The sequence below is a fragment of the Rhinoraja longicauda genome, chromosome 18 (genome assembly GCF_053455715.1).
Source record: "Rhinoraja longicauda isolate Sanriku21f chromosome 18, sRhiLon1.1, whole genome shotgun sequence".
NCBI lineage: Eukaryota > Metazoa > Chordata > Chondrichthyes > Rajiformes > Arhynchobatidae > Rhinoraja > Rhinoraja longicauda.
In genome coordinates, this window is record NC_135970.1 from 42,261,728 (window position 1) to 42,287,596 (window position 25,869).

General features: G+C 48.7%; 1 protein-coding gene across 2 annotated transcripts in view; it reads left to right on the forward strand.

The window, feature by feature from the left end:
* LOC144602445 (homeodomain-interacting protein kinase 3-like) overlaps positions 1 to 25,869 on the forward strand; it is a 49,512-nt gene that overhangs the window by 14,565 nt on the left and 9,078 nt on the right. The window contains exons 2-11 of one of the 2 annotated variants that reach the window (XM_078415591.1): positions 1,212 to 1,331; positions 2,337 to 2,423; positions 5,124 to 5,308; positions 9,125 to 9,290; positions 15,993 to 16,116; positions 18,190 to 18,314; positions 19,116 to 19,240; positions 21,308 to 21,472; positions 21,618 to 21,917; positions 24,792 to 24,938. In XM_078415591.1, the coding sequence (XP_078271717.1) occupies positions 1,212 to 1,331; positions 2,337 to 2,423; positions 5,124 to 5,308; positions 9,125 to 9,290; positions 15,993 to 16,116; positions 18,190 to 18,314; positions 19,116 to 19,240; positions 21,308 to 21,472; positions 21,618 to 21,917; positions 24,792 to 24,938 (1,544 nt within the window). The remainder of the gene's footprint in view (positions 1 to 1,211; positions 1,332 to 2,336; positions 2,424 to 5,123; positions 5,309 to 9,124; positions 9,291 to 15,992; positions 16,117 to 18,189; positions 18,315 to 19,115; positions 19,241 to 21,307; positions 21,473 to 21,617; positions 21,918 to 24,791; positions 24,939 to 25,869) is intronic. The other variant, XM_078415592.1, reaches the window with a different exon arrangement.

Sequence of the window (25,869 nt, forward strand, 5' to 3'; positions counted from 1 at the left end):
CAGCATAATGAATGCCTCAAACTCTTTTATTTTTTTACTTTAAAATGTTTTGTTTTCCATATTTGTTAATCCAATGAGAGTTTTAAGATCTTGTGCTGTCCCTGCACTTTGTGCAGGGCATGCCGTACTAGTTTCAATGTCGTCCTGCGGAGTTTCTCTGTTTGTATCACCTTCCCCACAGCCAACAATGGACCATTGTGGGCTTCCACCCTTCCCTGATCATCGTTGTTTTTGCTTATCTTTCATTCATTTGTTTTATGTGCCTTCTATATCTCTGAAGATATCCCTTCTATATCCCTTTCCGCTGACTCTCAGCCTGAAGATGGGTCTCGACCCGATACGTCATCTATTCCTTTTCTCCAGAGATGCTGCCTGATCCGCTGAGTTACTCCAGCTTCTTGTGTCCAACTTCGCCAACAAAGATACGTCGGCTATTTTAACCACCTTGAAGCAGAGCTCAGGAATATCACCAATGGCAAGGGTTGATCGATCGATAGTAGAAGCAGTAGATCCTCTTCTGGGACCAGCATGCAGAGAGCTGCAACACTCCAGCGCCGTGTGTGTGTGTGTGTGTGTGTGTGCGTGCGTGCGTGCGTGCGTGCGTGCGTGCGTGCGTGCGTGCGTGTGCATGTGTGGGTGTGTGAGTGCGTGCGTGTGTGTTTGAAGTTTTGGTGTTGTGCTGTGTACTTCTGCCTCCATCTACTTCTGAAAACTACATGGCGCTATTTAGTTCTGAGTTCTACAGTTTGACCCCAGTGACAATTTTGGTTTAGTTTAGCTCAGAGATACAGCGGACAAGCAGGCCCTTCGGCCCACCGAGTCTGCGCACACCAGTGATCCCCGCACACTAACACTATCCTACACACGAGGGACAATTTACCATTTTACCTAAGCCATTTATCCTAGAAACCTACACGTCTTTGGAGTGTGGGAGGACACTGGAGCACCCATCAAAAACCCACGCAGGTCACGGGGAGAACGTAGAAATTCCGTAAAGACAGCACCCGCAGTCAGGATTGAACCCGGGTCTCTGGCGCTGTAAGCCAGCAACTCTACCGCTGCACCACCATTGATGAGTGTGACAGCGTTTAGCCGATAAAGAAAAGAAGACTGTTCCCCTGATGTATGCTATCTATCCACAGTTGATGCGTTGTGTACATTGCTGTGTATGCAGCTGAGGAAATGATTAATGATTTTATTTTAACCTACAGATACGTTATATTTCTCAAACACAAGGGTTACCAGGAGATCATTTATTAAACGTTGGGACAAAGACAAGGCGGTTCTTCTCCAGAGAGATCGACACAACATATTCAGAGTGGAAATTGAAGGTACTTGTTGAACTTGCTACATCTTTTACTCACACCTAGAGCATTATTTCCCATCGTGTGAATTTTGCTTCCTTAGGTCTGGTTTTAGGTAACTCTCATCAATGATCGAATTATTGCTTTCATTCAAACTTATCCAGTGCTCTTTGTGTCTCATCAGACCTGCTTTGCCTGACAACAAAATATTAACGGGCCATTTCTGCAATGTTGCTCAGACTCATAGAACAGTACAGCACAGGAACAAGCCTTCTCCCCACAATATCTGAGCCAGACATAATCCCAAATTAAACTCTTACCATCTGACTGCATATGATCCATATCACCCCATTCCTGAGTATTCATCTGCCTATCTAAAAGCCTCTTGAACACCATTATCTCCATCACCTCTATGGTGGCACAATGGTGGCACAATGGTGGCACAATGGTGCTGCTGGTGGGGCCACTGCCTCACAGTGCCAAGGACTGGGCTTTGATCATGATCTCAGTTGCTGTCTGTGTGGAGTTTGCAAGTTCTCCCTGTGACCACATGGATTTCCTCCAGGTGCTCTGGTTTCTTCCCACATCCCAAAGACGTGCAGGTTTGTAGGTTGATTGGCCTCTGAAAATTGCCCTGAAAGCTTATCTGTCTGAAGTGGATACGGAGCAGAAACGTCACCTATGCATGTTCACCACAGATGCTGCCTGACCCACTGAGTTATTCCAACACTGAAACATCACCTACCCATGTTCTCCAGAGATGCTGCCTGACCCGCTGAGTTATTCCAGCACTCTGTGAAACGTCACCTACCCATGTTCTCCAGGGATGCTGCCTGACCCGCTGAGTTACTCCAGCACTCTGTGAAACGTCACCTACCCATGTTCACCACAGATGCTGCCTGACCCGCTGAGTTACTACAGCTCTTTTGTGTCGTTAGCTGGTATAGAAAACTGATTTTGGTGGATTTCTCCCTCTGCCCTCTGTCCTTTGCTCTGTCCTCTATTTTATTTCAATTGTTTATTTGTTTTCAGACTCCGGAAGAACATGAGACAGAAACTGGAATGAAATCGAAGGAAGCCAGAAAGTATATCTTTGGTAGTTTGGATGATATAGCACATGTAAGTCTTACAATCACAGAACTGCACAGCACAGTAACCTGTCCGTTTGCCCCGTTTCACCCATGCCGACCGTGATGCCTGTCAACGCTAATCGCATTTGCTGACATTAGCCCAGTATCTTCCTACTCTGTTCTTATCCAAGTTCCTGTCTAAAAGCTTTTTAAACTCTGTAATTCCATCTGCCTCCGTTACTCCCTCGAGCAATTCATTCCACAGATTCACCAGCCTCGTTAAACTTACCCCTCAAATGTCCTTTACATATCTTCCCTCTCACCTTAAACCTAAAAGATTCTCTGTGTTTTATCTATGCCCCTCATGATACTGTGAACCTCCGTAAGGTCACCCCAACAGCCTCCTCTGCTCCATTGAGAATCAACCCAACCTATCCAATATCTCATTGAAACTGCACCCTTCCATTGCACGCAACATCCTGGTGAATCTCGTCTGCACCCTCTCTATTTCTCTCACATCCTGGCTAGTGTACGACCAGAGCTGTATTACTGTGTGCGCAATATGTTCAGTCTGATCTAACCTATGTTTTAATCGCAGCCACTGGTCAATCCAACGTGGACCCTTGGCCTGTGAAGGCAAGCATGCAAACTGTTCTACCTCATTAGCCTTATTCCCCAGTACCACCACTTTCAGGGAGCTTTACACTTGCACCCCAAGCTCTCTGTGTACATCAAGTGCAGTCGCTCCACTCAATAACCAAAGTCTGTTGTTTCTTTTTACTCTGGTTTATTTCACTCATATGCTTAAACCGTAATGTGTATTCTTAATGTTTTAATGTTTTATGTTTTATTCTAAATTGTTTACTGTATGTTCGTGTTGTTACTTGCGAGCGGAGCACCAAGGCACATTCCTTGTATGTGCACATACTTGGCCAATAAACGTATTCATTCATTCATTCATTCATTCATTCATTCATTCAACACTTCCTACATCCCTGCCATTTACTCCATATGTCCTGCCAGAAATTGACCTCCAAAATCCATTGTCTCACATTGGTCTGGATTTTGAATTCCAGAAAGTATCTTTAGCCATAGGGGAATCACTTTAGTTCCAACTAAAGCTACTCAGAATCAGATGGAGTTGAATTAAATGGCACTGTCTAATGGCAATAGACATTGTCTAATGGCAAACTGGAGGATCAGCCCATAGAAACATAGAAAATAGGTGCAGGAGGAGGCCATTTGGCCCTTCAAGCCAGCACCGCCATTTATTGTGATCCTGGCTGATCGTTGCCAATCAATAACCCGTGCCTGCCTTCTCCCCATATCCCTTGATTCCACTAGCCCCTAGAGCTCTATCTAACTCCCTCTTAAATCCATCTAGTGAATTGGCCTCCACTGCCCTCTGTGGCAAATAATTCCACAAATTCACAACTCTCTGGGTGAAAAAGTTTTTTCTCACCTCAGTTTTAAATGGCCTCCCCTTTATTCTAAGACTGTGGCCCCTGGTTCTGGACTCCCCCAACATTGGGAACATTTTTCCTGCATCTAGCTTGTCCAGTCCTTTTATAATTTTATACGTCTCTATAAGCCCCTCATGTTTTGTTTGGGTAGTTTACAACCCAGCAGTCTGAATGTTGAACTCTCTCATTTTAACTAACCTCTAACCTTTAAGTAAACATGTCCTTCCATCTTTGCCCCCATTCCTCCACTAAAAGTCAGTTAAGGGGTCTCACAGTTTGTAACGATATATCCCTCATGGGATCACTGTCCCTCGCCAACCATCTGCCTATCAGGGAACCTCCCTGCCTGACGCCATCTGGTGCCAGCCTCGATTTGTCCTGATTTTTTCTTGCTTCCAGTACATCCCCCCCTCCCTTCCCCACAATCACTGAAGATGGGTCCCGACCCGAGACGCCACCTATCCATGTTCTCCAGAGATGCTGCCTGACCCGCTGAGTTACTCCAGCACTTGCTGTCAATCTCAGGAACGTAATACTGCCGTAGCCTGGCAGGTAGAGTGCAGCAGGTTTGAAGGACAGGGGGGACCTACAGACTCAATGGGCTGAATAGTCTTCCCTTGTGCAGTAGGGAAACATGAAGCACAGTGAGATATGCACGTACATCTGTTATCAGGCAACTGAACCATTCTACCACAATTAGCAGTCCTGAACTACTAGCTACCTCATTGGTGACCCTCCCTACTATCTTTGATCGGACTATACTGGCTTTATCTTGCACTAAACGTTATTCCTCATCATGTATCTGTACACTGTGGACGGCTCGATTGTAATCATGTATTGTCTTTCCACCGGCTGGTTAGCGCGCAACAGAAGCTTTTCACTTTGGTTCATGTTTCAGTTTGAGTTGAGTTTATTGTCACGTGTACCGAGGTACAGTGAAAAGCTTCTGTTGCGTGCTAACCAGCCAGCGGAAAGACAAGACACGATTACAATCGAGCCATTTACAGTGTACAGATACATGATGAGGAATAACGTTTAGTGCAAGGTAAAGCCGGTAAAATCTGATTCAAGATAGTCCGAGGGTCCCCGATGAGGTCGGTTGTAGTTCGGGACCGCTCTCTGGTTGCAGTGGGATGGTTCAGTTGCCTGATAACAGCTGGGAAGAAACTGATGCAGAATCTGGAGGTGTGGCTTTTGCCCGATGGGAGAGGGGAGAAGGTGACAATAAACTAAAGTAAAGTACTGCTCCAGGCTGCTGCTGAGTTTGCCATGTCTTCTGGCCGTAGGTGAACATGGTGATGGATTTGGAAGGCAGTGACCTGCAGGCGGAGAAGGCCGATCGCATGGAGTTTGTCAGTCTGTTGAAGAAGATGTTGCTGATCGACGCTGAGAAGAGGATCACTCCGGTGGAGGCTATGAGCCACCCCTTTTTAGCCATGCAGCACCTACTGGACTTTCCACACAGCAACCAGTAGGTTCCCTTCCATGTGGACTTGTGTACAAACATCACAGCCATCAGCGAATCCTTCAAACCCACTGCCAGGGTGGTGTTCATGATTGACCTCAGAGAGCATCTTGTTGTGCTAGAACATGCTTGTTGCTTTACCCAAACACACAGATAAGCAGATTAGAACTTCAATGTCAGATCACCATTTTCTTCTTCTATCATAGGATGTGGATTTGAAAACAAGCGGGTGTTTGATGGCCAGTGTGGGCTCAATGGGCCGAAGGGCCTGTTTCAGTCCTGCATGATTTAGTGTAGGATACACTCAATGGGCCGAGTGGCTTTCTTCTGTAATGTAAGCTCCATTCCCATCTCGTGCAGGAATGAAATGGTTGAGGGGACATGTGTGTGGCAGGTAATGCTCGATTAGTCAGCAGTTGCTGTCCGTTCTTAAACGCACGTGAGTGGATGATGCTGAGACACTACTCATGGTGAACCATTCGTGCTGCACAGTGAAGGCGTTTCTGCAAGTGGTGTGTCGAGCAATTCAGTCCAGTGTAGAGTTCCATGCCAATGTAGAGAATTGCAGTCCCGTGAATTAGTCCCGTCCAGTTGATTAGTAATAGTGTCAGGGGTTATGGGGAGAGGGCGGGAGAATGGGGTTGAGAGGGAAGCATAGATCAGCCATGATTGAATGGCGGAGTAGACCCATTGGGCCGAATGGCCTAATTCTGCTCCTAGATCGTATGAACAGTGTAGGGAGTTTCAGTGCAGTGTGAAGAGTTCTAGTTCAGTGTGGAGAGTTCCAGTCCAGTGAGGAGAGTTCCAGTCCAGTGTGGAGAGTTCTAGTCCAGTGTGGAGAGTTGTAGTTCAGTGTGGAGAGTTCCAGTCCAGTGTGGAGAGTTCCAGTCCAGTGTGGAGAGTTCTAGTTCAGTGTGGAGAGTTCTAGTTCAGTGAGGAGAGTTCTAGTTCAGTGTGGAGAGTTCCAGTCCAGTGTGGAGAGTTCCAGTTCAGTGTGGAGAGTTGTAGTCCAGTGTGGAGAGTTCCAGTCCAGTGTGGAGAGTTCCAGTCCAGTGTGGAGAGTTCCAGTCCAGTGTGGAGAGTTCTAGTCCAGTGTGGAGAGTTCTAGTCCAGTGTGGAGAGTTCCAGTCCAGTGTGGAGAGTTGTAGTTCAGTGTGGAGAGTTGTAGTCCAGTGTGGAGAGTTCTAGTTCAGTGTAGAGAGTTCTAGTTCAGTGTGGAGAGTTGTAGTTCAGTGTGGAGAGTTCTAGTCCAGTGCAGATGGAGCAATGCTGACAAGCATCCAAGTGGGGATGGTGTATGAGTCGGTGGGCACCTGGAGGATTGGAACACTTTCAAAGGACAACAGAAAGTAACTAAAAAGGCAATATGGGGAGAAAAGATGAGGTACGAAGGTAAGCTAGCCAAGTATGTAAAGGAGGATAGTAAAAGCTTCTTTAGGTATGTGAAGAGGAAAAAATTAGTTAAGATAAACGTGGGTCCCTTGAAGACAGAAACAGGTGAATTTATTATGGGGAACAAGGAAATGGCAGACGAGTTGAACTGGTACTTTGGTTCTGCCTTCACTAAGGAAGACACAAACATTCTCCCAGATGTACTAGAGGACAGAGGACCTAGAGTGATGGAGGAACTGAAGTAAATTCACATTAGTCAGGGAATGGTGTTGGGTAGACTGATGGGACTGAAGGCTGATAAATCCCCAGGGCCTGATGGTCTGCATCCCAGGGTACTTAAGGAAGTGGCTCTAGAAATCGTGGACGCATTGGTGATCATTTTCCAATGTTCTCTAGATTCAGGATCAGTTCCTGTGGATTGGAGGGTATGTAATGTTATCCCACTTTTCAAGAAAAGAGTGAGAGAGAAAACAGGGAATTGTAGACCAGTTAGTCTGACATCAGTGGTGGGGAAGATGTTGGATTCGATTATCAAAGATGTAATAGCGGCACATTTGGATAGTAGTAACAGGATCGTTCCGAGTCAGCATGGATTTACGATGGGGAAATCATGCTTGACTAATCTTCTGGAATTTTTTGAGGATGTAACAAGTAAAATGGACAGGGGAGAGCCGGTGGATGTGGTGTTTACCTGGACCTTCAGAAAGCATTTGATAAGTTCCCACATAGGAGATTAGTGGGCAAGATTAGAGCACATGGTATTGGGGATAGGGTACTGACATGGATAGAAAATTGGTTGGCAGACAGGAAACAAAGTAGGGATTAATGGGTCCCTTTCAGAATGGCAGGCAGTAACTAGTGGGGTACCGCAAGGCTCGGTGCTGGGACCGCAGCTATTTACAATATACATTAATGATTTAGATGAAGGGATTAAAAGTACCATTAGCAAATTTGCAGATGACACAAAGCTGTGGCGGTGTGAACTGTGAGGAAGATGCTATGAGGTTGCAGGGTGACTTGGACAGGTTGTGTAAGTGGGCGGATGCATGGCAGATGCAGTTTAATGTGGATAAATGTGAGGTTATCCACTTTGGTGGCAAGAAAGGGAAGGCAGATTATTATCTGAATGGCGTCAGGTTAGGAAAAGGGGATGTACAATGAGACCTGGGTGTTCTAGTGCATCAATCACTGAAAGTAAGCGATTTATTCACAAAATGCTGGAGTAACTCAGCAGGTCAGGCAGCATCTCGGGAGAGAAGGAATGGGTGACGTTTCGGGTCGAGACCCTTCTTCAGACTGATGCCAGGGGGGCGGGACAAAGGAAGGATATAGGTGGAGACAGGAAGATAGAGGGAGATCTGGGAAGGAGATGGGGAAGGGAGGGACAGAGGAACTATCTGAAAGTAAGCGTGCAGGTACAACAGGCAGTGAAGAAAGCTAATGGCATGTTGGCCTTCATAATGAGAGGAGTTGAATAGAGGAGCAAAGAGGTCCTTCTGCAGTTGTACAGGACCCTAGTGAGACCACACCTGGAGTATTGTTTGCAGTTTTGGTCTCCTAACTTGAAGAAGGACATTCTTGCTATTGAGGGAGTGCAACGTAGGTTCACCAAGTTAATTCCCGGGATGGCGGGACTGTCATATGATGAAACAATGGAGCGACTGGGCTTGTATACACTGGAATTTAGATGGATGAGAGGGGATCTTACAGAAACATATAAAATTATTAAGGGATTGGACACGTTAGAGGCAGGAAACATGTTCCCGATGTTGGATCCAGAACAAGGGGCCACAGTTTAAGAATAAGGGGTAGGTCATTTAGAACTGAGATGAGGAAATACCTTTTCACACAGAGAGTTGTAAATCTGTGAAATTCTCTACCTCAGAAGGCAGTGGAGGCCGATTCACTGGATGCATTCAAAAGAGAGTTAGATAGAGCTCTTAGGGCTAGCAGAATTAAGGGGTATGGGGTGTGAGGGGTACTGATTGTGGATGATCAGCCATGATCACATTGAATGGCGGTGCTGGCTCGAAGGGCCGAATGGCCTCCTCCTGCACCTATTTTCTATGCATTTATGAATTTCTTTAGTCAGAGGATCATGAATCTGTGGAACTCATTGCCCCAGATGGCTGTGGAGGCAAAGTCAATGGATATCTTTAAGTCGGTGATTGACATGTTCTTGATTAGTAAGGGTGTCAGGGGTTATGGGGAGAAGGCAGAATGGAGTTGAGTGGAAAAGATAGATCAACCCTGATTGAATGGCGGAGTAGACTTGATGGGCCGAATGGCCTAATTCTGTTCCTGGAACTTATGCGCTTATGGTTGAGGGAAAGATGAGTGCAAAGTGGCAGGCCTGTGTGACTTAGGCAGGTACAACATGCACAGGCCATTCAGGCATGTATGTAACACCTTGTTTGTTCCTCCCCCCAGCGTCAAGGCCTGTTTCCACATAATGGATGTGTGCAGATGGAGGCCGAGCTTGTATGATGTGATCAACCGCAATAAGATGCCATTCGTCAGACCAGTTGCCTCAAATAATGCCGCAAACCTGACCGTGGCTTTTAACAAAATAGGCTCAGTGCACAGCCACAACCAGGTAAGGGCAGAGCTGGCCTCCTGCAGTGCTTCAATGGTTCTCTGAGTGTACACAACTCACATCACCAAGGACAGACACAAAATCCTGGAGTAACTCAGCGGGTCAGGCAGCATCTCTGGAGATCATGGATAGGTGACGTTTCACAGAGTGCTGGAGTAACTCAGCGGGTCAGGCAGCATCTGTGGGGAACATGGATAGGTGACGTTTCACAGAGTGCTGGAGTAACTCAGCACTTCCTCATCATTAACTGAATAAAAAGCCTCCCCTATTTTGCTTGCGACTATCGCTCCTGTTAATGACATGGTGAGGCTCCTCTCACCCAAAACTGTTCATGACCTTGTCTCACTGTTCATCCTATCTGTGGAATGCTGCACTTGCCTGGGCAGTTGTTGTAGGAGTTAATGACACGGTGTTGGGTCATCGGGATAGTCATTCTTGTACATTCGTGGCCAAAAGCACCAGAAACATGGGTTCAAATCCCACCATCACTGCAGGGGGAAAATTTAAATTTGGTTAATTAAATAATTCTGGAATAAAAAGCATTGGGGACCATGAAACGTACAGATTGTCCAGAAAATATATACGGTTTACTGATGGAAATTGCTACGGTTGTCTCACTGGCTAACGTATGATTGTCTTCCTCATCATTGTGCTGTCATTTAATTGCCCCCAGGACTGGGTTGGCAGGTCAGGGTTCCAGCATCATTAGGGCGATAAATGCCAACTTCCCCAGTGGTGCCCGCCCACACCCTGTGATTCATTAACAAATGACGATTTGATTCATTTCTCCCATCAATGTATTGGCAGGTCAGGGTTCAAGCTTATTCCCTTCCCTTCCAGTAATGGAGATTAAACAAAATGGGAATAGACACAAAATGCTGGAGTAACTCAGCGGGTCAGGCAGCGTCTCTGGAGAAAAGGAATAGGTGACATTTTGGGTCGAGACCCTTCTTCAGACTGAGAGTCAGTGGAAAGGGAAACGAGAAATCATGAGAGGAATAGATCGGGTAGATGCATAGAGTCTCTTGCCCAGAGTGGGGGAATCGAGGACCAGAGGACATAGGTTCAAAGTGAAGGGGAAAAGATTTAATAGGAATCTGAGGGGTAACTTTTTCACACAATGGGTGGTGGGTGTATGGAACAAGCTGCCGGAGGAGGTAGTTGAGGCTGGGACTATCCTAACGTTTAAGAAACAGTTTGACGGTACAAGGATAGGACAGGTTTGGAGGGATATGGACCAAGCGCAGGCAGGTGGGACTAGTGCAGCTGGGACAGGTTGGTCGGTGTGGGCGAGTTGGGCCGAAGGGCCTGTTTCCACACTGTATCACTCTGTGACTATAAAGACGGTGGTGCAGAGAGATGTAGAACAAATGAATGAAAGATATGGAAAAAGTAATGATGATCAAGAAAAGGTGGCCCTCACAATGGCCCAGTGTTGCTGTGGGCTAGGTGATAATGAGTGAAACGCACCTGTATCACTTTGATTGTATAAATCATTATCACCTAGCCCACAGCCAACAATGAACCATTGTGGGCCCCACCTTTCAATGATCATTGTTGCAGCTGCAGTTCCTTCTTACACAAAGCAGGAGGCACTCCCTCTTAGCCAGAGGCACTCCCGCAATGCAGTGAATTCCAGTTAATCCCCACCCCTCTCTGTCTCTGTCTCCTATTTCCACTGCTTTGATCCTTCCAGACCACCTTTGAGCTGTTTATTAAGGTTTTTAAATCATGGAAACTGGAGAGAGAATGACATGCCATTTTCAATCAGTAATCATGCAACAACTGCTGCCATTATTTCTGATGACAGGCTGTCTTCTTGTTTCAGTCACCTGTTCAGTTTCTATGCCATGGCGGCCTCGCTCTGGGCCAGCTACTGAGGGAGTGTTGTACTGCCTGTGATGCTGTGTTTGGGGTTCAACATTGAACAGGGGGCTCCACTGCTCTGTCAGGTGGACCTGGATATATTTTATCTTTAAAAAACCACAGCCAAGTTCTCCCAGAGTCAAGACAGTAAAACAATATATTTTCTTTGGTCAATGTCACTAAACCAGATAGCCATGTTAACAGCAGATCACCGTGACTAGTTGGAACCTGCATTTGCCACACCAGGAGGATTAAACTGGCAAAGTATTTTCTGTTCTGAACAATATTTCAGAGATTCTTTAGAAATTGTCTTTCGTTTATGTGGATCAAGATCAAATCTTGTTGCAAAATATCCATGTGAAGCTTGGTGTCGTGCTATATTGACTTTAGACTTTAGGGATGGAGCGTGGAAACAGGCTCTCGATCCCACCGCGTCCACGCCGACCAGCGATCACCCCGTACACGAGCACCATCCTGCACACTAGGTACAATTTACAGAAGCCATTCACCTACAAACCTATACGTCTTTGGAGCACCCAGAGAAAATCCATGCGGTCACAGAGAGATCTATCTATGCCGTAAAAATATCCACTGACTTGGCCTCCACAGCGTTCTGTAGCAAAGAATTCCACAGATTCACCACCCTCTGACTAAAGTAATTTCTCTTCATCTCCTTTCTAAAAGAACATCCTTTAATTCTGAGGCTGTGCCCTCTGGTCCTAGACTCTCCCACTAGTGGAAACATCCTCTCCACATCCACTCTATCTATCCAGGCCGCTCACTATTCTGTACGTTTCAATGAGGTCCCCCTCATTTTCTAAACTCCAGCGAGTACAGGCCCAGTGCCGACAAACGCTCATCGTAGGTTAACCCACTCATTCCTGGGATCGTTCTTGTAAACCTCCTCTGGACCCTCTCCAGAGCCAGCACATCCTTCCTCAGATATGGGGCCCAAAACTGCTCACAATATTCCAAATGTGGCCTTTATCAGCACCTTATAGAGCCTCAGCAGCACATCCCTGTTTTTGTATACAAGCCATCTTTAAATAAATGCTCGCATTGAGTTTGCTTTCCTTACCACTGATTAGACTTGCAGATTAACTGTTTGGGAATCTTGCACCAGCTCCCAAGTCCCTTTGCACCTCCGATTTCGGGATTCTCTCGCCATTTAGAAAATAGTCTATGCCTTTATTCCTACGACCAAAATGCATGACTCCACACTTTGCTCCACTATATTCCATCTGCCACTTCTCTGCCCACTCTTCCAACCTGTCCAAGTCCTTCTGCAGGGTCCCTGCTTTCTCTACACTACCTGCCCTTCCACGTATCTTCGTATCATCCGCAAGCTTGGCCACAAAACCTTCAATCCCCTCGTCCAAATCATTAATACACAACGTGAAGAGTAGCGGCCCCAGCGCCGAGCCCTGCGGAACTCCGCTGGCCACTGGCAGCCTACCTGAAAAGCCCCCTTTACTGCCACTCTCTGTCTTGTGCCACCCACCCAGCCAACCTGCTGTCCACGCTGGTGCCTGCCCTCTGATACTGTGTGGCTTTGGAGCGGATAAAGGCAACTCTTACCGCTGCACCTCTGCCGCCCTTGAATTAAAACTGCATGTATAAATGAAAGCTGTTGCTCTTGCAGCTAACCGCACTACGTTATTCCCTCAGAAACTGTGAACTGTACAGCTCATGGGAAAAGCAGCTTCAGTACAGAACCTGTGAACTGTACAGCTCATGGGAAAAGCAGCTTCCGTCTCCTGCAAGGGGTAGTAACTGCATTGAGTCCTGTAAAATGTGCTCTGAACACACTGACTCTCACATAGACTTACATACTTTACTCAATTGCGCCACCTTGTGGCCAAGCGGATTATTCGGAGACAGACACAAAATGCTGGAGTAACTCAGCGGGTCAGGCAGCATCTCTGGAGAAAAGGAATAGGTGACGTTTCCGGTCGAGACCCTTCTTCGGAGACTGTATCTTCCACAGAAGGACATATTTCAAAGCTCTACCTGTGCCGATGCTCTGTCCTATCTTGTTTGTATGTGCGGTGATAAAAATAACTAGAACATAGCACGTTTTAAAGCCTGGTCTCAACAATTGTTTTTCCTGAATGCATACTGAAATGTGATTGCTCCCTGAAAGGATAGAGCGATGTGAGCAGGGAAGAGGTATGAGTTACTCAGCCACTATTCACAGTGGTTTACTCAGCCACTATTCACAGTGGTTTACTCAGCCACTATTCACAGTGGCTTACTCAGCCACTATTCACCGTGGTTTCATCCCTACTCCTCCACTAAGGTGAAGCTGACTGCATAATGACTGTCTTTCAGAGTGGACAATAACACTTCAGCTCTCCTGTGGACGAATTAGCAATCAGTGAGCTCCACCTTTGTCATGGAACAGTAATCTTATTGCATGATCTTATTGCTTCCCACAAAGGTCCACTTGTTCCCACTCCTGTTCCCAGCCATTGCAGAGGGGAACGTACCTTGATATCCAGGCAGCATCTCCGGAGAAAAAAGAATAGCTGGTGTTTTGGGTCGAGACCCTTCTTCAGACTAAGGGTCTCGACCTGAAACATCACCTATTCCTTTTATCCAAAGATGCTGCCTGACCTGCTGGGTTACTCCAGCACTCTGTGTCTATCTTTGGTGTAAACTAGCACCTGCAGTTCCTTCCTACACAACATTGATGGTGTTGAGGAAGAGACATCAGGCAATGGTTGAAAATCTAAAATTGTAGATGCTGGAAACCAAATTGTAGACCCTTGACCTGAAACATTAACCTTGTTTCTCTCCCCACAGATGCTGCCTGACCTGCTGAATGTTTTCAGCATTTAGACAATAGACAATAGACAATAGGTGCAGGAATAGGCCATTCAGCCCTTCGAGCCAGCACCGCCATTCAATGCGATCATGGCCGATAACTCTCAATCAGTACCCCGTTCCTGCCTTCTCCCCATACACCCTCACTCCGCTATCCTTAAGAGCTCTATCCAGCTCTCTCTTGAAAGCATCCAACGAACTGGCCTCCACTGCCTTCTGAGGCAGAGAATTCCACACCTTCACCACTCTCTGACTGAAAAAGTTCTTCCTCATCTCCGTTCTAAATGGCCTACCCCTTATTCTTAAACTGTGGACCCTTGTTCTGGACTCCCCCAACATTGGGAACATGTTTCCTGCCTCTAATGTGTCCAATCCCCTAATTATCTTATATGTTTCAATAAGATCCCCCCTCATCCTTCTAAATTCCAGTGTATACAAGCCTAATTGCTCCAGCCTTTCAACAGCGATTTAAGAGCGATGTGAAGTGTCAGAGCAGTGGGGAGCCCATGAAGTGTCAGAGCAGTGGGGAGCCCGTGAAGTGTCAGAGCAGTGGGGAGCCCGTGAAGTGTCAGAGCAGTGGGGAGCCCGTGAAGTGTCAGAGCAGTGGGGAGCCCGTGAAGTGTCAGAGCAGTGGGGAGCCCGTGAAGTGTCAGAGCAGTGGGCAGCCCGTGAAGTGTGTTTTGATTGATGTGCTGTCATTGCTTTTGTGCAGGAATCGTTACTGCCAAATTCACACAATACCCTCCCATGATGTGACCAAATAATGTTTATTGATCAAAACATAAAGTGCTGAAAGAACTCAGCAGATCAGGCAACATCTGTGGAAACAATGGACCAAGATCCTTCTTCAGTCCTGAAGTGTGGTCTGTCCACTGCCCTCCATAGATGCTGCCTGACCTGCGGAGTTCTGCCAACTCTTTGTGTTTTGTTTGAGATTCCTACATCTGCAGCTTAATGTTTCTGGCAGGTTAATAGTGGCCTCAGGACAGTAGGTAACTGTCATACAGATCAGTGGCTCCAGCATGTCTCTGCTTGTCCTCAGCACCTCCTCCGATGCTGTGGTACTTCCTCGTTACTTGGCTGGGCGTGTCGGCCTTGGTTACCTGTTCAACTTGTGTTGGAAGCAACTGCAGATGCTGGCTTACACCAAAGATCAACACAAAGTGCTGGAGTAACTCAGCGGGTCAGGCAGAATCTCTGGTCAGACTAAAGAAGGGTCCTGACACAAACGTCACCTATTCCTTTTCTCCAGTGATGCTACCTGACCCGCTGAGTTACTCCAGCACTCTGTGAAACGTCACCTATCCATGTTCTCTGGAGATGCTGCCTGACCCGCTGAGTTACTCCAGCACTCTGTGAAACGTCACCTATCCATGTTCTCCGGAGATGCTGCCTGACCCGCTGAGTTACTCCTGCTATTTGTATCTTACCTGTTCAGGTTTCTGGACAGCAAGTTGAGCCTGCGGTTTTGTGCCTAGCGACCAAGTCATGGTTGGTGAGGGTTGCAGCTCCGTAAGCCTGGTAACTCATGATGTAACAGGATCTCCCTGCTGTCAGCAGTGACACCGTGACAGCAATCTGAGCTGGGACACTACTCCCCAGCTGTGTCCACTGCTGTGAGATGGCGGGATTGTGGTACAGGTGATCGGGGGGGCATGGTGGTGCAGCGGTAGAGTTGCTGCCTTACAGCGCTAGAGACCTGGGTTACATCTTGACCACGGGTGTTGTCTCCACGGAGTTTGTACGTTCTCCCTGTGACCTGCGTGGGTTTTCTCCGAGATCTTCGGTTTCCTCCCACACTCCAAAGACGTGCTTGGTTTGTAAGTTAATTGGCTTGGTATAAATGTGAATTGTCCTTGGTGTGTGTAGAATAGTGTTAGTGTGCGGGGATCGCTGGTCGGCGCAGACTCGGTGGGCCGAAGGGCCTGTTTCCGCACTGTATCTCTAAACTAAACTAAACTAAAAGGTGGGCAGAATTGCGTGACTGATGGTTGTCCTCTCTCCATCCAGCATTTACCACCATCTGGAGCTTCCCTGATGCACCACGGGATACCACTGCAGCCAGGGGCTGCACAGTTTGGGTGCAACGAATCTTTCCACCAGACCCTCATCCTGTGCCCACCCACAATCCAAGGTAGGACACGCATCTGCCAGCCAGCGCAGAGCACTCAATGCCTGCTGAACTGTTGTGCTATTCCTCGTACACCCGGGTACAGAGATGTACGAGCATGTTATGTAGGCTGGGACTCTATTCCTTGTAGCAAGGAGGATGAGGGGTGATCTTACAGAGGTGTACAAAATCATGAGAGGAATAGATTAGGTCGACGCACAGAGTCTCTTGCCCAGAGTAGGGGAATCAAGGACCAGAGGATGTGGGTATAAGGTGGGGGGGGAAAGATTTAATAGGAACCTGAGGGCTAACATTTTCACACAAAGGCTGGTGGGCGAATGGAACGAGCTGCCGGAGGACGTAGCTGAGGCAGGGACTTTTGGAACTTTTAAGAAACATTTCGGCAGGTACATGGACGACAGGTTTAGAGGGACATGGGCCAAACGCGGGCAGGTGGGACTAGGGGTGGCAGGAGCAGCAGCAGGAGTGGAGCAGTCAGGGTTTTAGAGAAGTTTAGGGAATAGTACCCAACAGCAAGTCCTCCGTTCAGATCAACTGTGAGAATCAAACTTCAGAAAGTAATGGAGGCCTTGGAGGAGGTGCAGGGAAGACCAAGCTGAGGGTCTTAGCTGTGAGGTGCCCCAGCTTTGGCAGGGCGCTGAGATGGTGTTTCCGTGAGTGACGACTGTTGCTGGGAGACGTGATCAAAATGATAAAGAATCAGATCATATGAAACACAGAGTTTCTGGTAGTGGACGGTCTGTAACCAAAGGGCAGACGTTGAAGATAATTGGCCAAAGAGGCAGAGAGAGAGAGAGACGCTTGTTTTGTTATGCAGTGATTTACGTTGTTCCATGCACTGCCTGAAGAATCACTGATAACTTCAAACAACACATTAGGCAAGCCCTTGGAAAGGAAATTGTCACGTAGCTGAAGGGAAGAAAAGTAGGGAAAGTGAGGTGACATTTTCAAAGAGAGGGCAGGGGATTGATGGTGGCTTTGTAGACTGAGGTTGAGGATGCTTGAAGGCAGCAAAGAGCAGAGGGTGTGGAGGGACACTGGCATTCGCTTGGGTTCATCGCAGTGTTGTATTTCAGGATCTCTTGTGTTGACACATCTGCCTAGACTCTGATGAGATGAAGAGGCTCTACACTGAAAGGTGCAGTGTAGGCTTCACGGTGGCGCAGCGCTAGAGTTGCTGCCTTAGAGCGCCATTGACCCGGGTTCCATCCTGTCTATGGGTGCTGTCCCTACGGAGTTTGAACGTTGTCCCTGTGACTGCGTGGGTTTTCTCCAGGTGCCCCGGTTTCCTCCCACACTCCAAAGACGTGCAGGTTTGTAGGTTAATTGGCATCGGTTGTAAATTGTCCCTGGTGTGTGCAAGATGGTGATGTGTTATGGGAATCACTGGTCGGCCCGGAGTTGGTGGGCCGAGGAACCTGTTTCTGCGCTGTATCTCTACACTACAAACAAAGGCAACAGGTTCACCTTTAATAAAAATATTAGGTTATTGGATCTTTAGATGCAAAACACAAAGTGTTGGAGTAACTGAGCGAGTCAGGCAGCAGCGAATGGATGGATGATGTTTCAGGTTGGGACCCTTCTTCACACTGGTTGTAGTAGGGAGGGGGGGGCATAAGTAAAGGGGGGTGGATGGTCAAAGCCTGGCAAGCAGGAGATGGGAGACACAAAAAGTGCTGGAGTAACTCAGCGGGTCAGGCAGCATCTGTGGAGAACATGGATAGGTGACGTTTCACAGAGTGCTGGAGTAACTCAGCGGGTCAGGCAGCATCTGTGGAGAACATGGATAGGTGACGTTTCACAGAGTGCTGGAGTAACTTAGCGGGTCAGGCAGCATCTGTGGAGAGAAGGAATGGGTGACGTTTCGGGTCGAACGTTTCAGACTGAAATGTTACCCATTCCTTCTCTCCAGAGATGCTGCCTGATCCGCTGAGTTACTCCAGCACTTTTTGTGTCCACCTTTGATTTAAACCAGCATCTGCATTTTTGTTTCCTAAGTGATAGGTGGGTACAGCTAAGGGGGGGGGGGGTGGAATTTGGACATGAACAGTCTCACTCACTTGCCCCTCCCACCAGCAGGTATCGCAACCAACCCAGGTAAACGCGCAGGATTTTCCATCCGGATGGAGAGCGCAATGCCCCTGGTGACACAGGCACCCACCGTACAGCCCCTGCAGCTGCGGCCAGCAGTGTTGACACAGGTTTGTACTTCACGACACAGGGGCCACAGTCCAGGGAAGGTGGATTACACCCTCACACCAGCCACAGGATCTGACAGCAGATCCAAGTGGCACAGGTGGCAGAGAGACACACAATGCTGGAGTAACTCAGTGGGTCAGGCAGCATCTGTGGAGAGAAGGAATGGGTGACGTTTCACAGAGTGCTGGAGTAACTCAGCGGGTTAGGCAGCATCTGTGGAGAGAAGGAATGGGTGACGTTTCGGGTCGAGACCCTTCTCCATCAAGGTTGATTTTAGAACATGATGGTTGTTAGATACTATCTTTTCCTGAAGCTGTTGGTGTGGGACTTCAGGAGTATCTCTGCTGCCCGAGGCCAGTGGTGGGAAGAGGGCATGGCCCGGGTGCTGGGGTCATCACCGCCTCAGGTTACGATGTCTCTGTAACCTGCTCCAGAGCTCCAGCCCTCCACAATTCATAGAACATGGAGCAGTAAAACGCAGGAGCAGGCCGTTTGCCCACAATGTCCACGAGGAACACAAGGCCGACAAACTGATCTCTGCATGCTCATGATGCCAATCCCTCCTTTCCGTACAGATCCACCTGCCTATCTGTGATCTTCCACTCCCTGGCACATCCATCAGGCCTTCTATCCTCTGCAATTCCCTCCTCAAATCTCAGCCGTGCTTTTCCCTGTCCCCGGGTTTCGTTCACCAGTTACCTCTCCCGGCTTGGTTGGGCGTGTAGGGGCCTCGCCATGGGTGGATCAGGGCAGGGTTCTGCTGCTGTGGTGGTCTTGAGCTTTCCTCTTTGTTGTCGTTGCAGGCTTGGTCCAGCAGAAGCCAACAGATCCTGGTTCCCACCTGGCATCAGGTCACGGCAGTGGCAGCCTCCAACACCTCGTTGCAGACTGACTCTGTGGTTGGCTCACAGAGAATGGGCGACTGGGGGTACGTACGCTACTGGCGAGGAGCTGCGTGCCACGTCGGGGTTGCCCCGTGGTGTGTGGCACCAAGGATCACCAGTTACTGTGTGGCACTGAAATATCATTAGTTAGTGTGTGGCACCCAAAGATCACCACGGTGTGCGGCACCCAAAGATCACCACGGTGTGTGGCACCCAAAGATCACCACGGTGTGTGGCACCCAAAGATCACCACGGTGTGTGGCACCCCGGGTCACCAGTTGATGGGTGGCACCCAGGGCTCACCAAGTGTATTCATATTTTGTATGAAGTCAGAGGTCTTCAACTCATTTAGTCTACGCCTGCAGTCAAAGAATTCCCACCCCCTCTCACTTCTCCAAACCTGTTCTCTCTCACATTTCCATCAGCTTTCCCAGTTCCTCACCCCCCCAGCCCCAGAATAATTTACACATGACAGTAATAAACCAATACCAACTCCTCCTTTTTACTCTATCCCTATCATTTCTTCTCCCCAAGAGACACAAGAGGCTGCAAAGTACAAAGTGCTTGAGGAACTTGATGGGTCAGACACAATCTGTGGAGGGAATGTACAGGTAGTGTTTCGGGTTGGGGTCGGGTTGGGGTCGGGTTGGAGAAGAAGAATAGACACTTTTCAGAATGAACAGAAATGTTGTCCGTCCATTCCTTCCACAGATGCTGTAGCCCACGGTTGTTCCCTCCACAGATGGTGTGGCCCAGGGTTGTTCCTTCCACAGATGCTGTCTGCCCCACTTGAGTTCCTCCTCATTTATTCTCCCGACTTTCCCATAAACTCCCCAAAGATTCCTTCATAGAATCATCGAGTCTTACAGTGTGGAAACAGGCCCTCTGGCCCAACTTGCCCACCCTGGCCAACATGTCCCAGCTACACTAGTCCCACAGCCTGCGTTTGGCCCATATCCCTCTAATCCTATCGTATCCATGCACCTGTCTAAATGTTTCTTAAACTACCTTAAACTTAAGTTTCTTAAATTTCCTTAACTACCTCCTCCGGCAGCTCGACCCATACACCCACCACCCTTTGTGTGAAGAAGTCACCTCTCAGCTTCCTATGAAATCTTTCCTCCCTCACCTTAAACCTATGTCTGCTGGTTCTTGATGCCCCAACTCTGGGCAAGAGACTCTGTACAGTGGCCCTCTGTTGTAGATCCTTGCACAAGTGCAGCGCTATTTATGTACACAAGAAGATGCTGGCATGCACCACTAATAAACATACTAATGTGGCCGGAACAAGAATCATGAGGTCTAACTGAGGTGCTGGTACGCTGTACTGTCTGTAAAGAAGCCGTGGCCCACGTACACACAGGGAATCTGATAGAAAACACACAACAGACGAGCACAGAAACAGGCCCTTTGGACAAGATGTCTGTGCTGCACTTAATATCAAATTAAACTGCAGGTAACCCTCGTTATAACGGACCATGCAGGGGAATGGCATCTGCCATTGCCGACTGTCTGCCATAACCCAATAAGGGGATGTTAGTTGATATATTTTTTAATTTATTTCTAAAGTGCTTTATGAAAGATAAAATAGATTGAGAGCATGATAACTAAGCCAACTTCCTGCAGTACTTCATATATTCCATCATGAACTGCATTGTTCATGAGTGATAGGAGCAGAATTAGGCCATTCGGCCCATCAAGTCCTCTACATTTCAATCATGGCTGATCTGTCTTCCTCACTCAACCCCATTCTCCCCATAACCCCTGACACCCGTACTAATCATTGTGTTTGGAAAAAAGGTAGACACAAAAAGCTGGAGTAACTCAGCGGGTCAGGCAGCATCTCTGGAGAGAAGGAATGGGTGACCTTTTGGGTCGAGACCCTACTTGTTCAACAGTGAAAGTAGTGGCATAATTCTTGATAAATGAGTGTTGGCCTGTTGCTGTGCTGGATCATTCTGTGTTCAACGTTGTATGTTCCTTCAGATTGAAGTCCAGGGAGAATGCTGGTTATAGAGCAAGGTTGAATGGGTGTGCTGGTACGCTGTGCTTTTATTCCTCCAGTTGACGTTCGTCTCCTTTTCTTCCCCCCCCCCCCCCCCCACGTGCAGGACGATACGTGGGCCGGGCCGTTACAGTTCCACGATACCGCAACATCTCCTGACTAATCAAATGGCCCTGTCGGGCACACAGCCCATCAACGTAGGGATAGCTCAGGTGGTCTGGACCCGGCCCTGTGCCAGCAACAAGAAGAGGAACAGGCACTGTCAAAAGAGGTCAGTGGGGGGGAGGGTAACGTCCAGGAGCAGAATTAGGGCTCTGCTATTGACATGGATATCTGTTTTACTGACATTGACCAAGGAAGACATCTAGTGTCCTTAAGCCTGTGCGTGCCCACGCTCACTGTTTGTTTCCCAACAGGAGCAATACATTGTCACAGAGCAGCCAGCAGGATATGATACCCGCCTCCCCAAAGACCACCCAGAGCCCAAAGAGCAGCAGCACAGGGGGCTGCCCCGTGGCCCAGGACAATCAGAACGCAAAGGGTGACAGGCGCTTCTGCTGCCCGGCGAGTGTGGGGCAGGACCTGGATGGCAACTTGATCCTCAACCAGCAGCGGCCAACCATCATCATCGCCGACTCTCCCAGCCCGGCCGTCAGCGTCATCACCATCAGCAGCGACACAGACGACGATGAGTCGCAGAGCCACTCGCCCGGAGAGTGAGTCCCTTTCACCGTGTCTGTCTGTGATAACGTTGGAGCTTATGGAAGTCATTCGGGAATGGGCTGCCCAGGGTGGTGGTGGAGGCAGGTACCATAGTGGCATACAGTCACACAGCGTGGAAACAACGCCCACATCGACCAACATGCCCCATCTACACTAGTCCCACCAGCCCACGTTTGGCCCACATCCCACCAAACCTGTCCTATCCATGAACCCGTCTAATTGTTTCTTAAACGTTGTGATAGTCCCAGCCTCAACTACCTCCACTGGCAGCTCGTTCCATGCACCCACCACCCTCTGTGTGAAAAAGCTACCCCTCAGATTCCTATTAAATCTTTCCCCCCTTCACCTCCAATCTGTGTTCTCTGGTTCTCGATTCCCTACTCTGAGCAAGAGACTGTGCGTTTACCCGAACTCTTCCTCATCCTCCTGCGCTCCAAGGAATAGAGTCCCAGCCTGCTCAACCTCTCCCTATAGCTCAGGCCTTCAAGTCCTGGCAACATCCTCGGAAATCTTCTCTGTCGCTTTTCCAACTTAGCATGTAAGAGGCTTTTAGATAGGCACGTGGATGTGCGAGGAATGGGGGGATATGGATCACATGCAGGCAGACGATATTTAAAATGATGAGAGGCATAGATAGGGTAGACAGTCAGAACGTGTCCACCCTATCCCAGGTTCCCACCCTGGGCAAACACTAGCAGGCCTAGCTATAGGGTGAGGTTTAGTGGAGATGTGTGGGGCGTTTCTTACACAGAGTGGTGGGGGCCTGGAACACGCTGGCAAAGGGTGGTGGAGGCAGTTACGATGGCAGTGTTTAAGGAGCTTTTAGATGGGCATATGGAAGTGTAAGGAACAGAGGGATATGGATCATGTACGGGCAAATGAGATCAGTTTCACGTGGGATCATGTTCGGCACAAATGTTGTGGGCCGAAGGGCCTGTTTCTGTGCTATAATTTTCTACGTTCTCAACTCCTTGAGCCAGCCTGTGCCTTGCTTCCATTTGCTTCTCTTTGTTCTATCTCCCACGATTCTTCTGACTGAAACATACTTGCGGCCTCAGTCTTTGAAGTGCTGAGGCACTAAGCATCCACACGGCCTTCTGTGTGGGAGGGGTCTTCGTTTCTGCTGCTCCTTGTGCGTCAAAAGGAGTCGCTGATTTAGTTGCAGAGTATGCCGACTCTTAAAAAATAAAAAACAGAATAGGTCATCGATAAGCAATAAGCAACTTCTGACGCATCTCCACAGCAAAGCTGGCGGACTGCAGCCCAGCCCGTCAAATGATTCAGCTCTAACGCCATCTTAACCACAGGGATCAGACGACAGATGGAGCATAGAACAGTGCAGCACAAACCAACAATGACTGCGATCATCACATCTACCAGCCCACATCCCTCCATTCTCTGTATATCCATGTGCCTCTCGAAAAGGCTTTTAAATGCCACTGGCATATCTGTTTCAACCATCACCTCTAGCAGTGTGTTTCAGACACTTTCCCCACACATCTATATCTTGTATGTATAGATGTATTTTGTTCCCGAAATACAGCAACAATTTTAGGACCACCTTACTCACCATTCGCCTGCAGTGTGCAGTAGAAAGTGTTGTTATTTTTATAAGTAATTAACTTTATAAACTTTAATAAATCGGCCCCTCCCCCCCCCCCCCCCCCCCGCGCTGTAGCGCTGGGAGGACCGGTGCCCATCCTGGTGTGCCCCGCCTCACCTTCCTCCCATGGTGCAGCGCGGCGGCAGAGAGAAGCTCAAACAAGATGGCCGCCGGGAGCGCATGCGGCCACTCTCCTGCTGCTGGCCGCCGCGATGGCCGCCCGGGGCCGGGGTGAGTGGCTCCCTCTCCCCTTTCCTCTCCCCCCTTGCCCGCCCCCGGCCCCGGGGGAGACTACCCGGCTGCCACAGCCTCGGATCTCCCTGGGATCTTGCTTTGCGCTTGTGGAGTGGACAATGCAGGAGACGTTTGGACCCAGCGGGTCCACACCCGTCTCGTCTCCTTTAAACTTTGCTCCTCTCACTTTAAAGCTGTGTCCTCTAGTCTTTGACGGGATGACCCTGTATCCCAGTTGACAGCCGGCACCACAAGGACTCTCTCAGAAACACAAGAAAAGGCAGATGTTGGAATCTTGAACCAAAACAAAGTCCGGGAGGAACCCAGTGGGTCGGGCAGCATCTGTGGGGGGAATAGACAGGCAATGTTTCAACATGAAGAAGGGTCCCGACCCAAAACATCATCTGCCCGTTCCCTTCACAGATGCTGCTTTACCCACTGAGTTCCTCCGGCACTTTATGTCCTTTTGGAAGGGAAGGGGTGGTTTTTGTCCATCGGTGGGGCAAACTATAACGTCCAGGTTCAAGAACAGCTTCTTGCCAACAACCACCAGACTATTGAACACGACAAATTCCAACTAAACTCTGAGCAGTGATCGCCCTGGGTGGCTCTCGGGACTCTGGGCTTCTTGTGTTTTTTGCATTACATTGTTTTCTTAAAAAATGATTGAGCTTTTTAAAAATATTTATGATATTATCTGTTAAGTACTGTGTTTACAAACCTGTTGTGCTGCTGCTGCTGTAGGAACGAGCTGCAGATGCTGGTTTAAACTGAAGATAGACACAAAACGCTGGAGTAACTCAGCGGGACAGGCAGCATCTCTGGAGAGAAGGAATGGGTGACGTTTCGGGTCGAGACCTGAAACGTCGAGTCTGAAGAAGGGTCTCGACCCGAAACGTCACCCATTCCTTCTCTCCAGTAAAACACTCTTGACACCTGAATGTCAGAGCAGCTGCTTTGTGGCAAACTGGCTTGTTTTATCTGAGGTGTAATGCTGTTCTTTTATTTCCCTTCGGACGTGGGCCTTCAGTTGTAAAGGCAGCCTGGACTGCGAAGCTTGCCAGAGCACGCTGAACATCGACCGGGTGTGTTCGTTAAGTAGTCCCGACAGCACCCTGAGCACCAGCTCATCCAATTCTGCGCATTCCAGCCCGTCTCCCTGCAAGAGGCCAAACAGGTATGGATCCCATCCACGTTGCACAGGGGCGGGAGAGTGAGCTGACTCACAGCCGCTGACCGACCACAGCTTGGTTGAGGAGAAGCTCTCGAATCTCCTCTGGTGCATGCTTGGCACATCCCTCACCACCATGCTTCCTATTTGTGCCCTTCACAGTGGACACCACATTCATCATTTATCAAGGGCAGTGGCACAGCGGTAGAGTTGCTGCCTCACAGCGCCTGAGCCCTGGGTTCGATACTGACTACGGGTGCTGTCTGTACGGAGTTTGTACGTTCTCCCTGTGAGTGCGCCTGTTGTTTAGTTTAGAGATACAGCATGGAAACAGGCCCTTCGGCCCACCGAGTCCACGCCGACCATTGATCGCCCGTTCACACAAGTTCTGAGTTATCTCACTCTCATATCCACCCCTTTAAAGATTGTAAATTGTGTTAGTGTACAGGGATCGCTGGTTGGCATGGACTTGGTCAGCCAAAAAGTCTGTTTCCATGCTATTTCTCCAAACTAGATTAGATTAAACAGCCCCAGAAATCAGGATGGAACCTGGATCTGTGGCGCTGTGAGATGCCAGCCCTACTTGTGCGCTGCTAATCCGCTCTTTGTGGGAGCTGAATAAGGCCGCCATTGCATCCATGTGTAGAAACGAGCGAGACGTCAAAGCAGTGGGTCTCCACTATCCAGGTGGGGTTGTACGTCAGGCTGGGGTCTCGCTGTGTGCCTGAGCGCCGGTCGCGGTTTGTCACGTGCCTGATGGGTGCTTTCTCCTCGCTGTGTCGCGATCGCGGTCGGTCACGTGCCTGACGGGTGCTTTCTCCTCGCTGTGTCACGGTCGCGGTCGGTCACGTGCCTGACGGGTGCTTTCTCCTCACTGTGTCGCAGTCGGTCACGTGCCTGACTGGTGGTGTCTCCTCGCTGTGTCGTGGTCACGGTC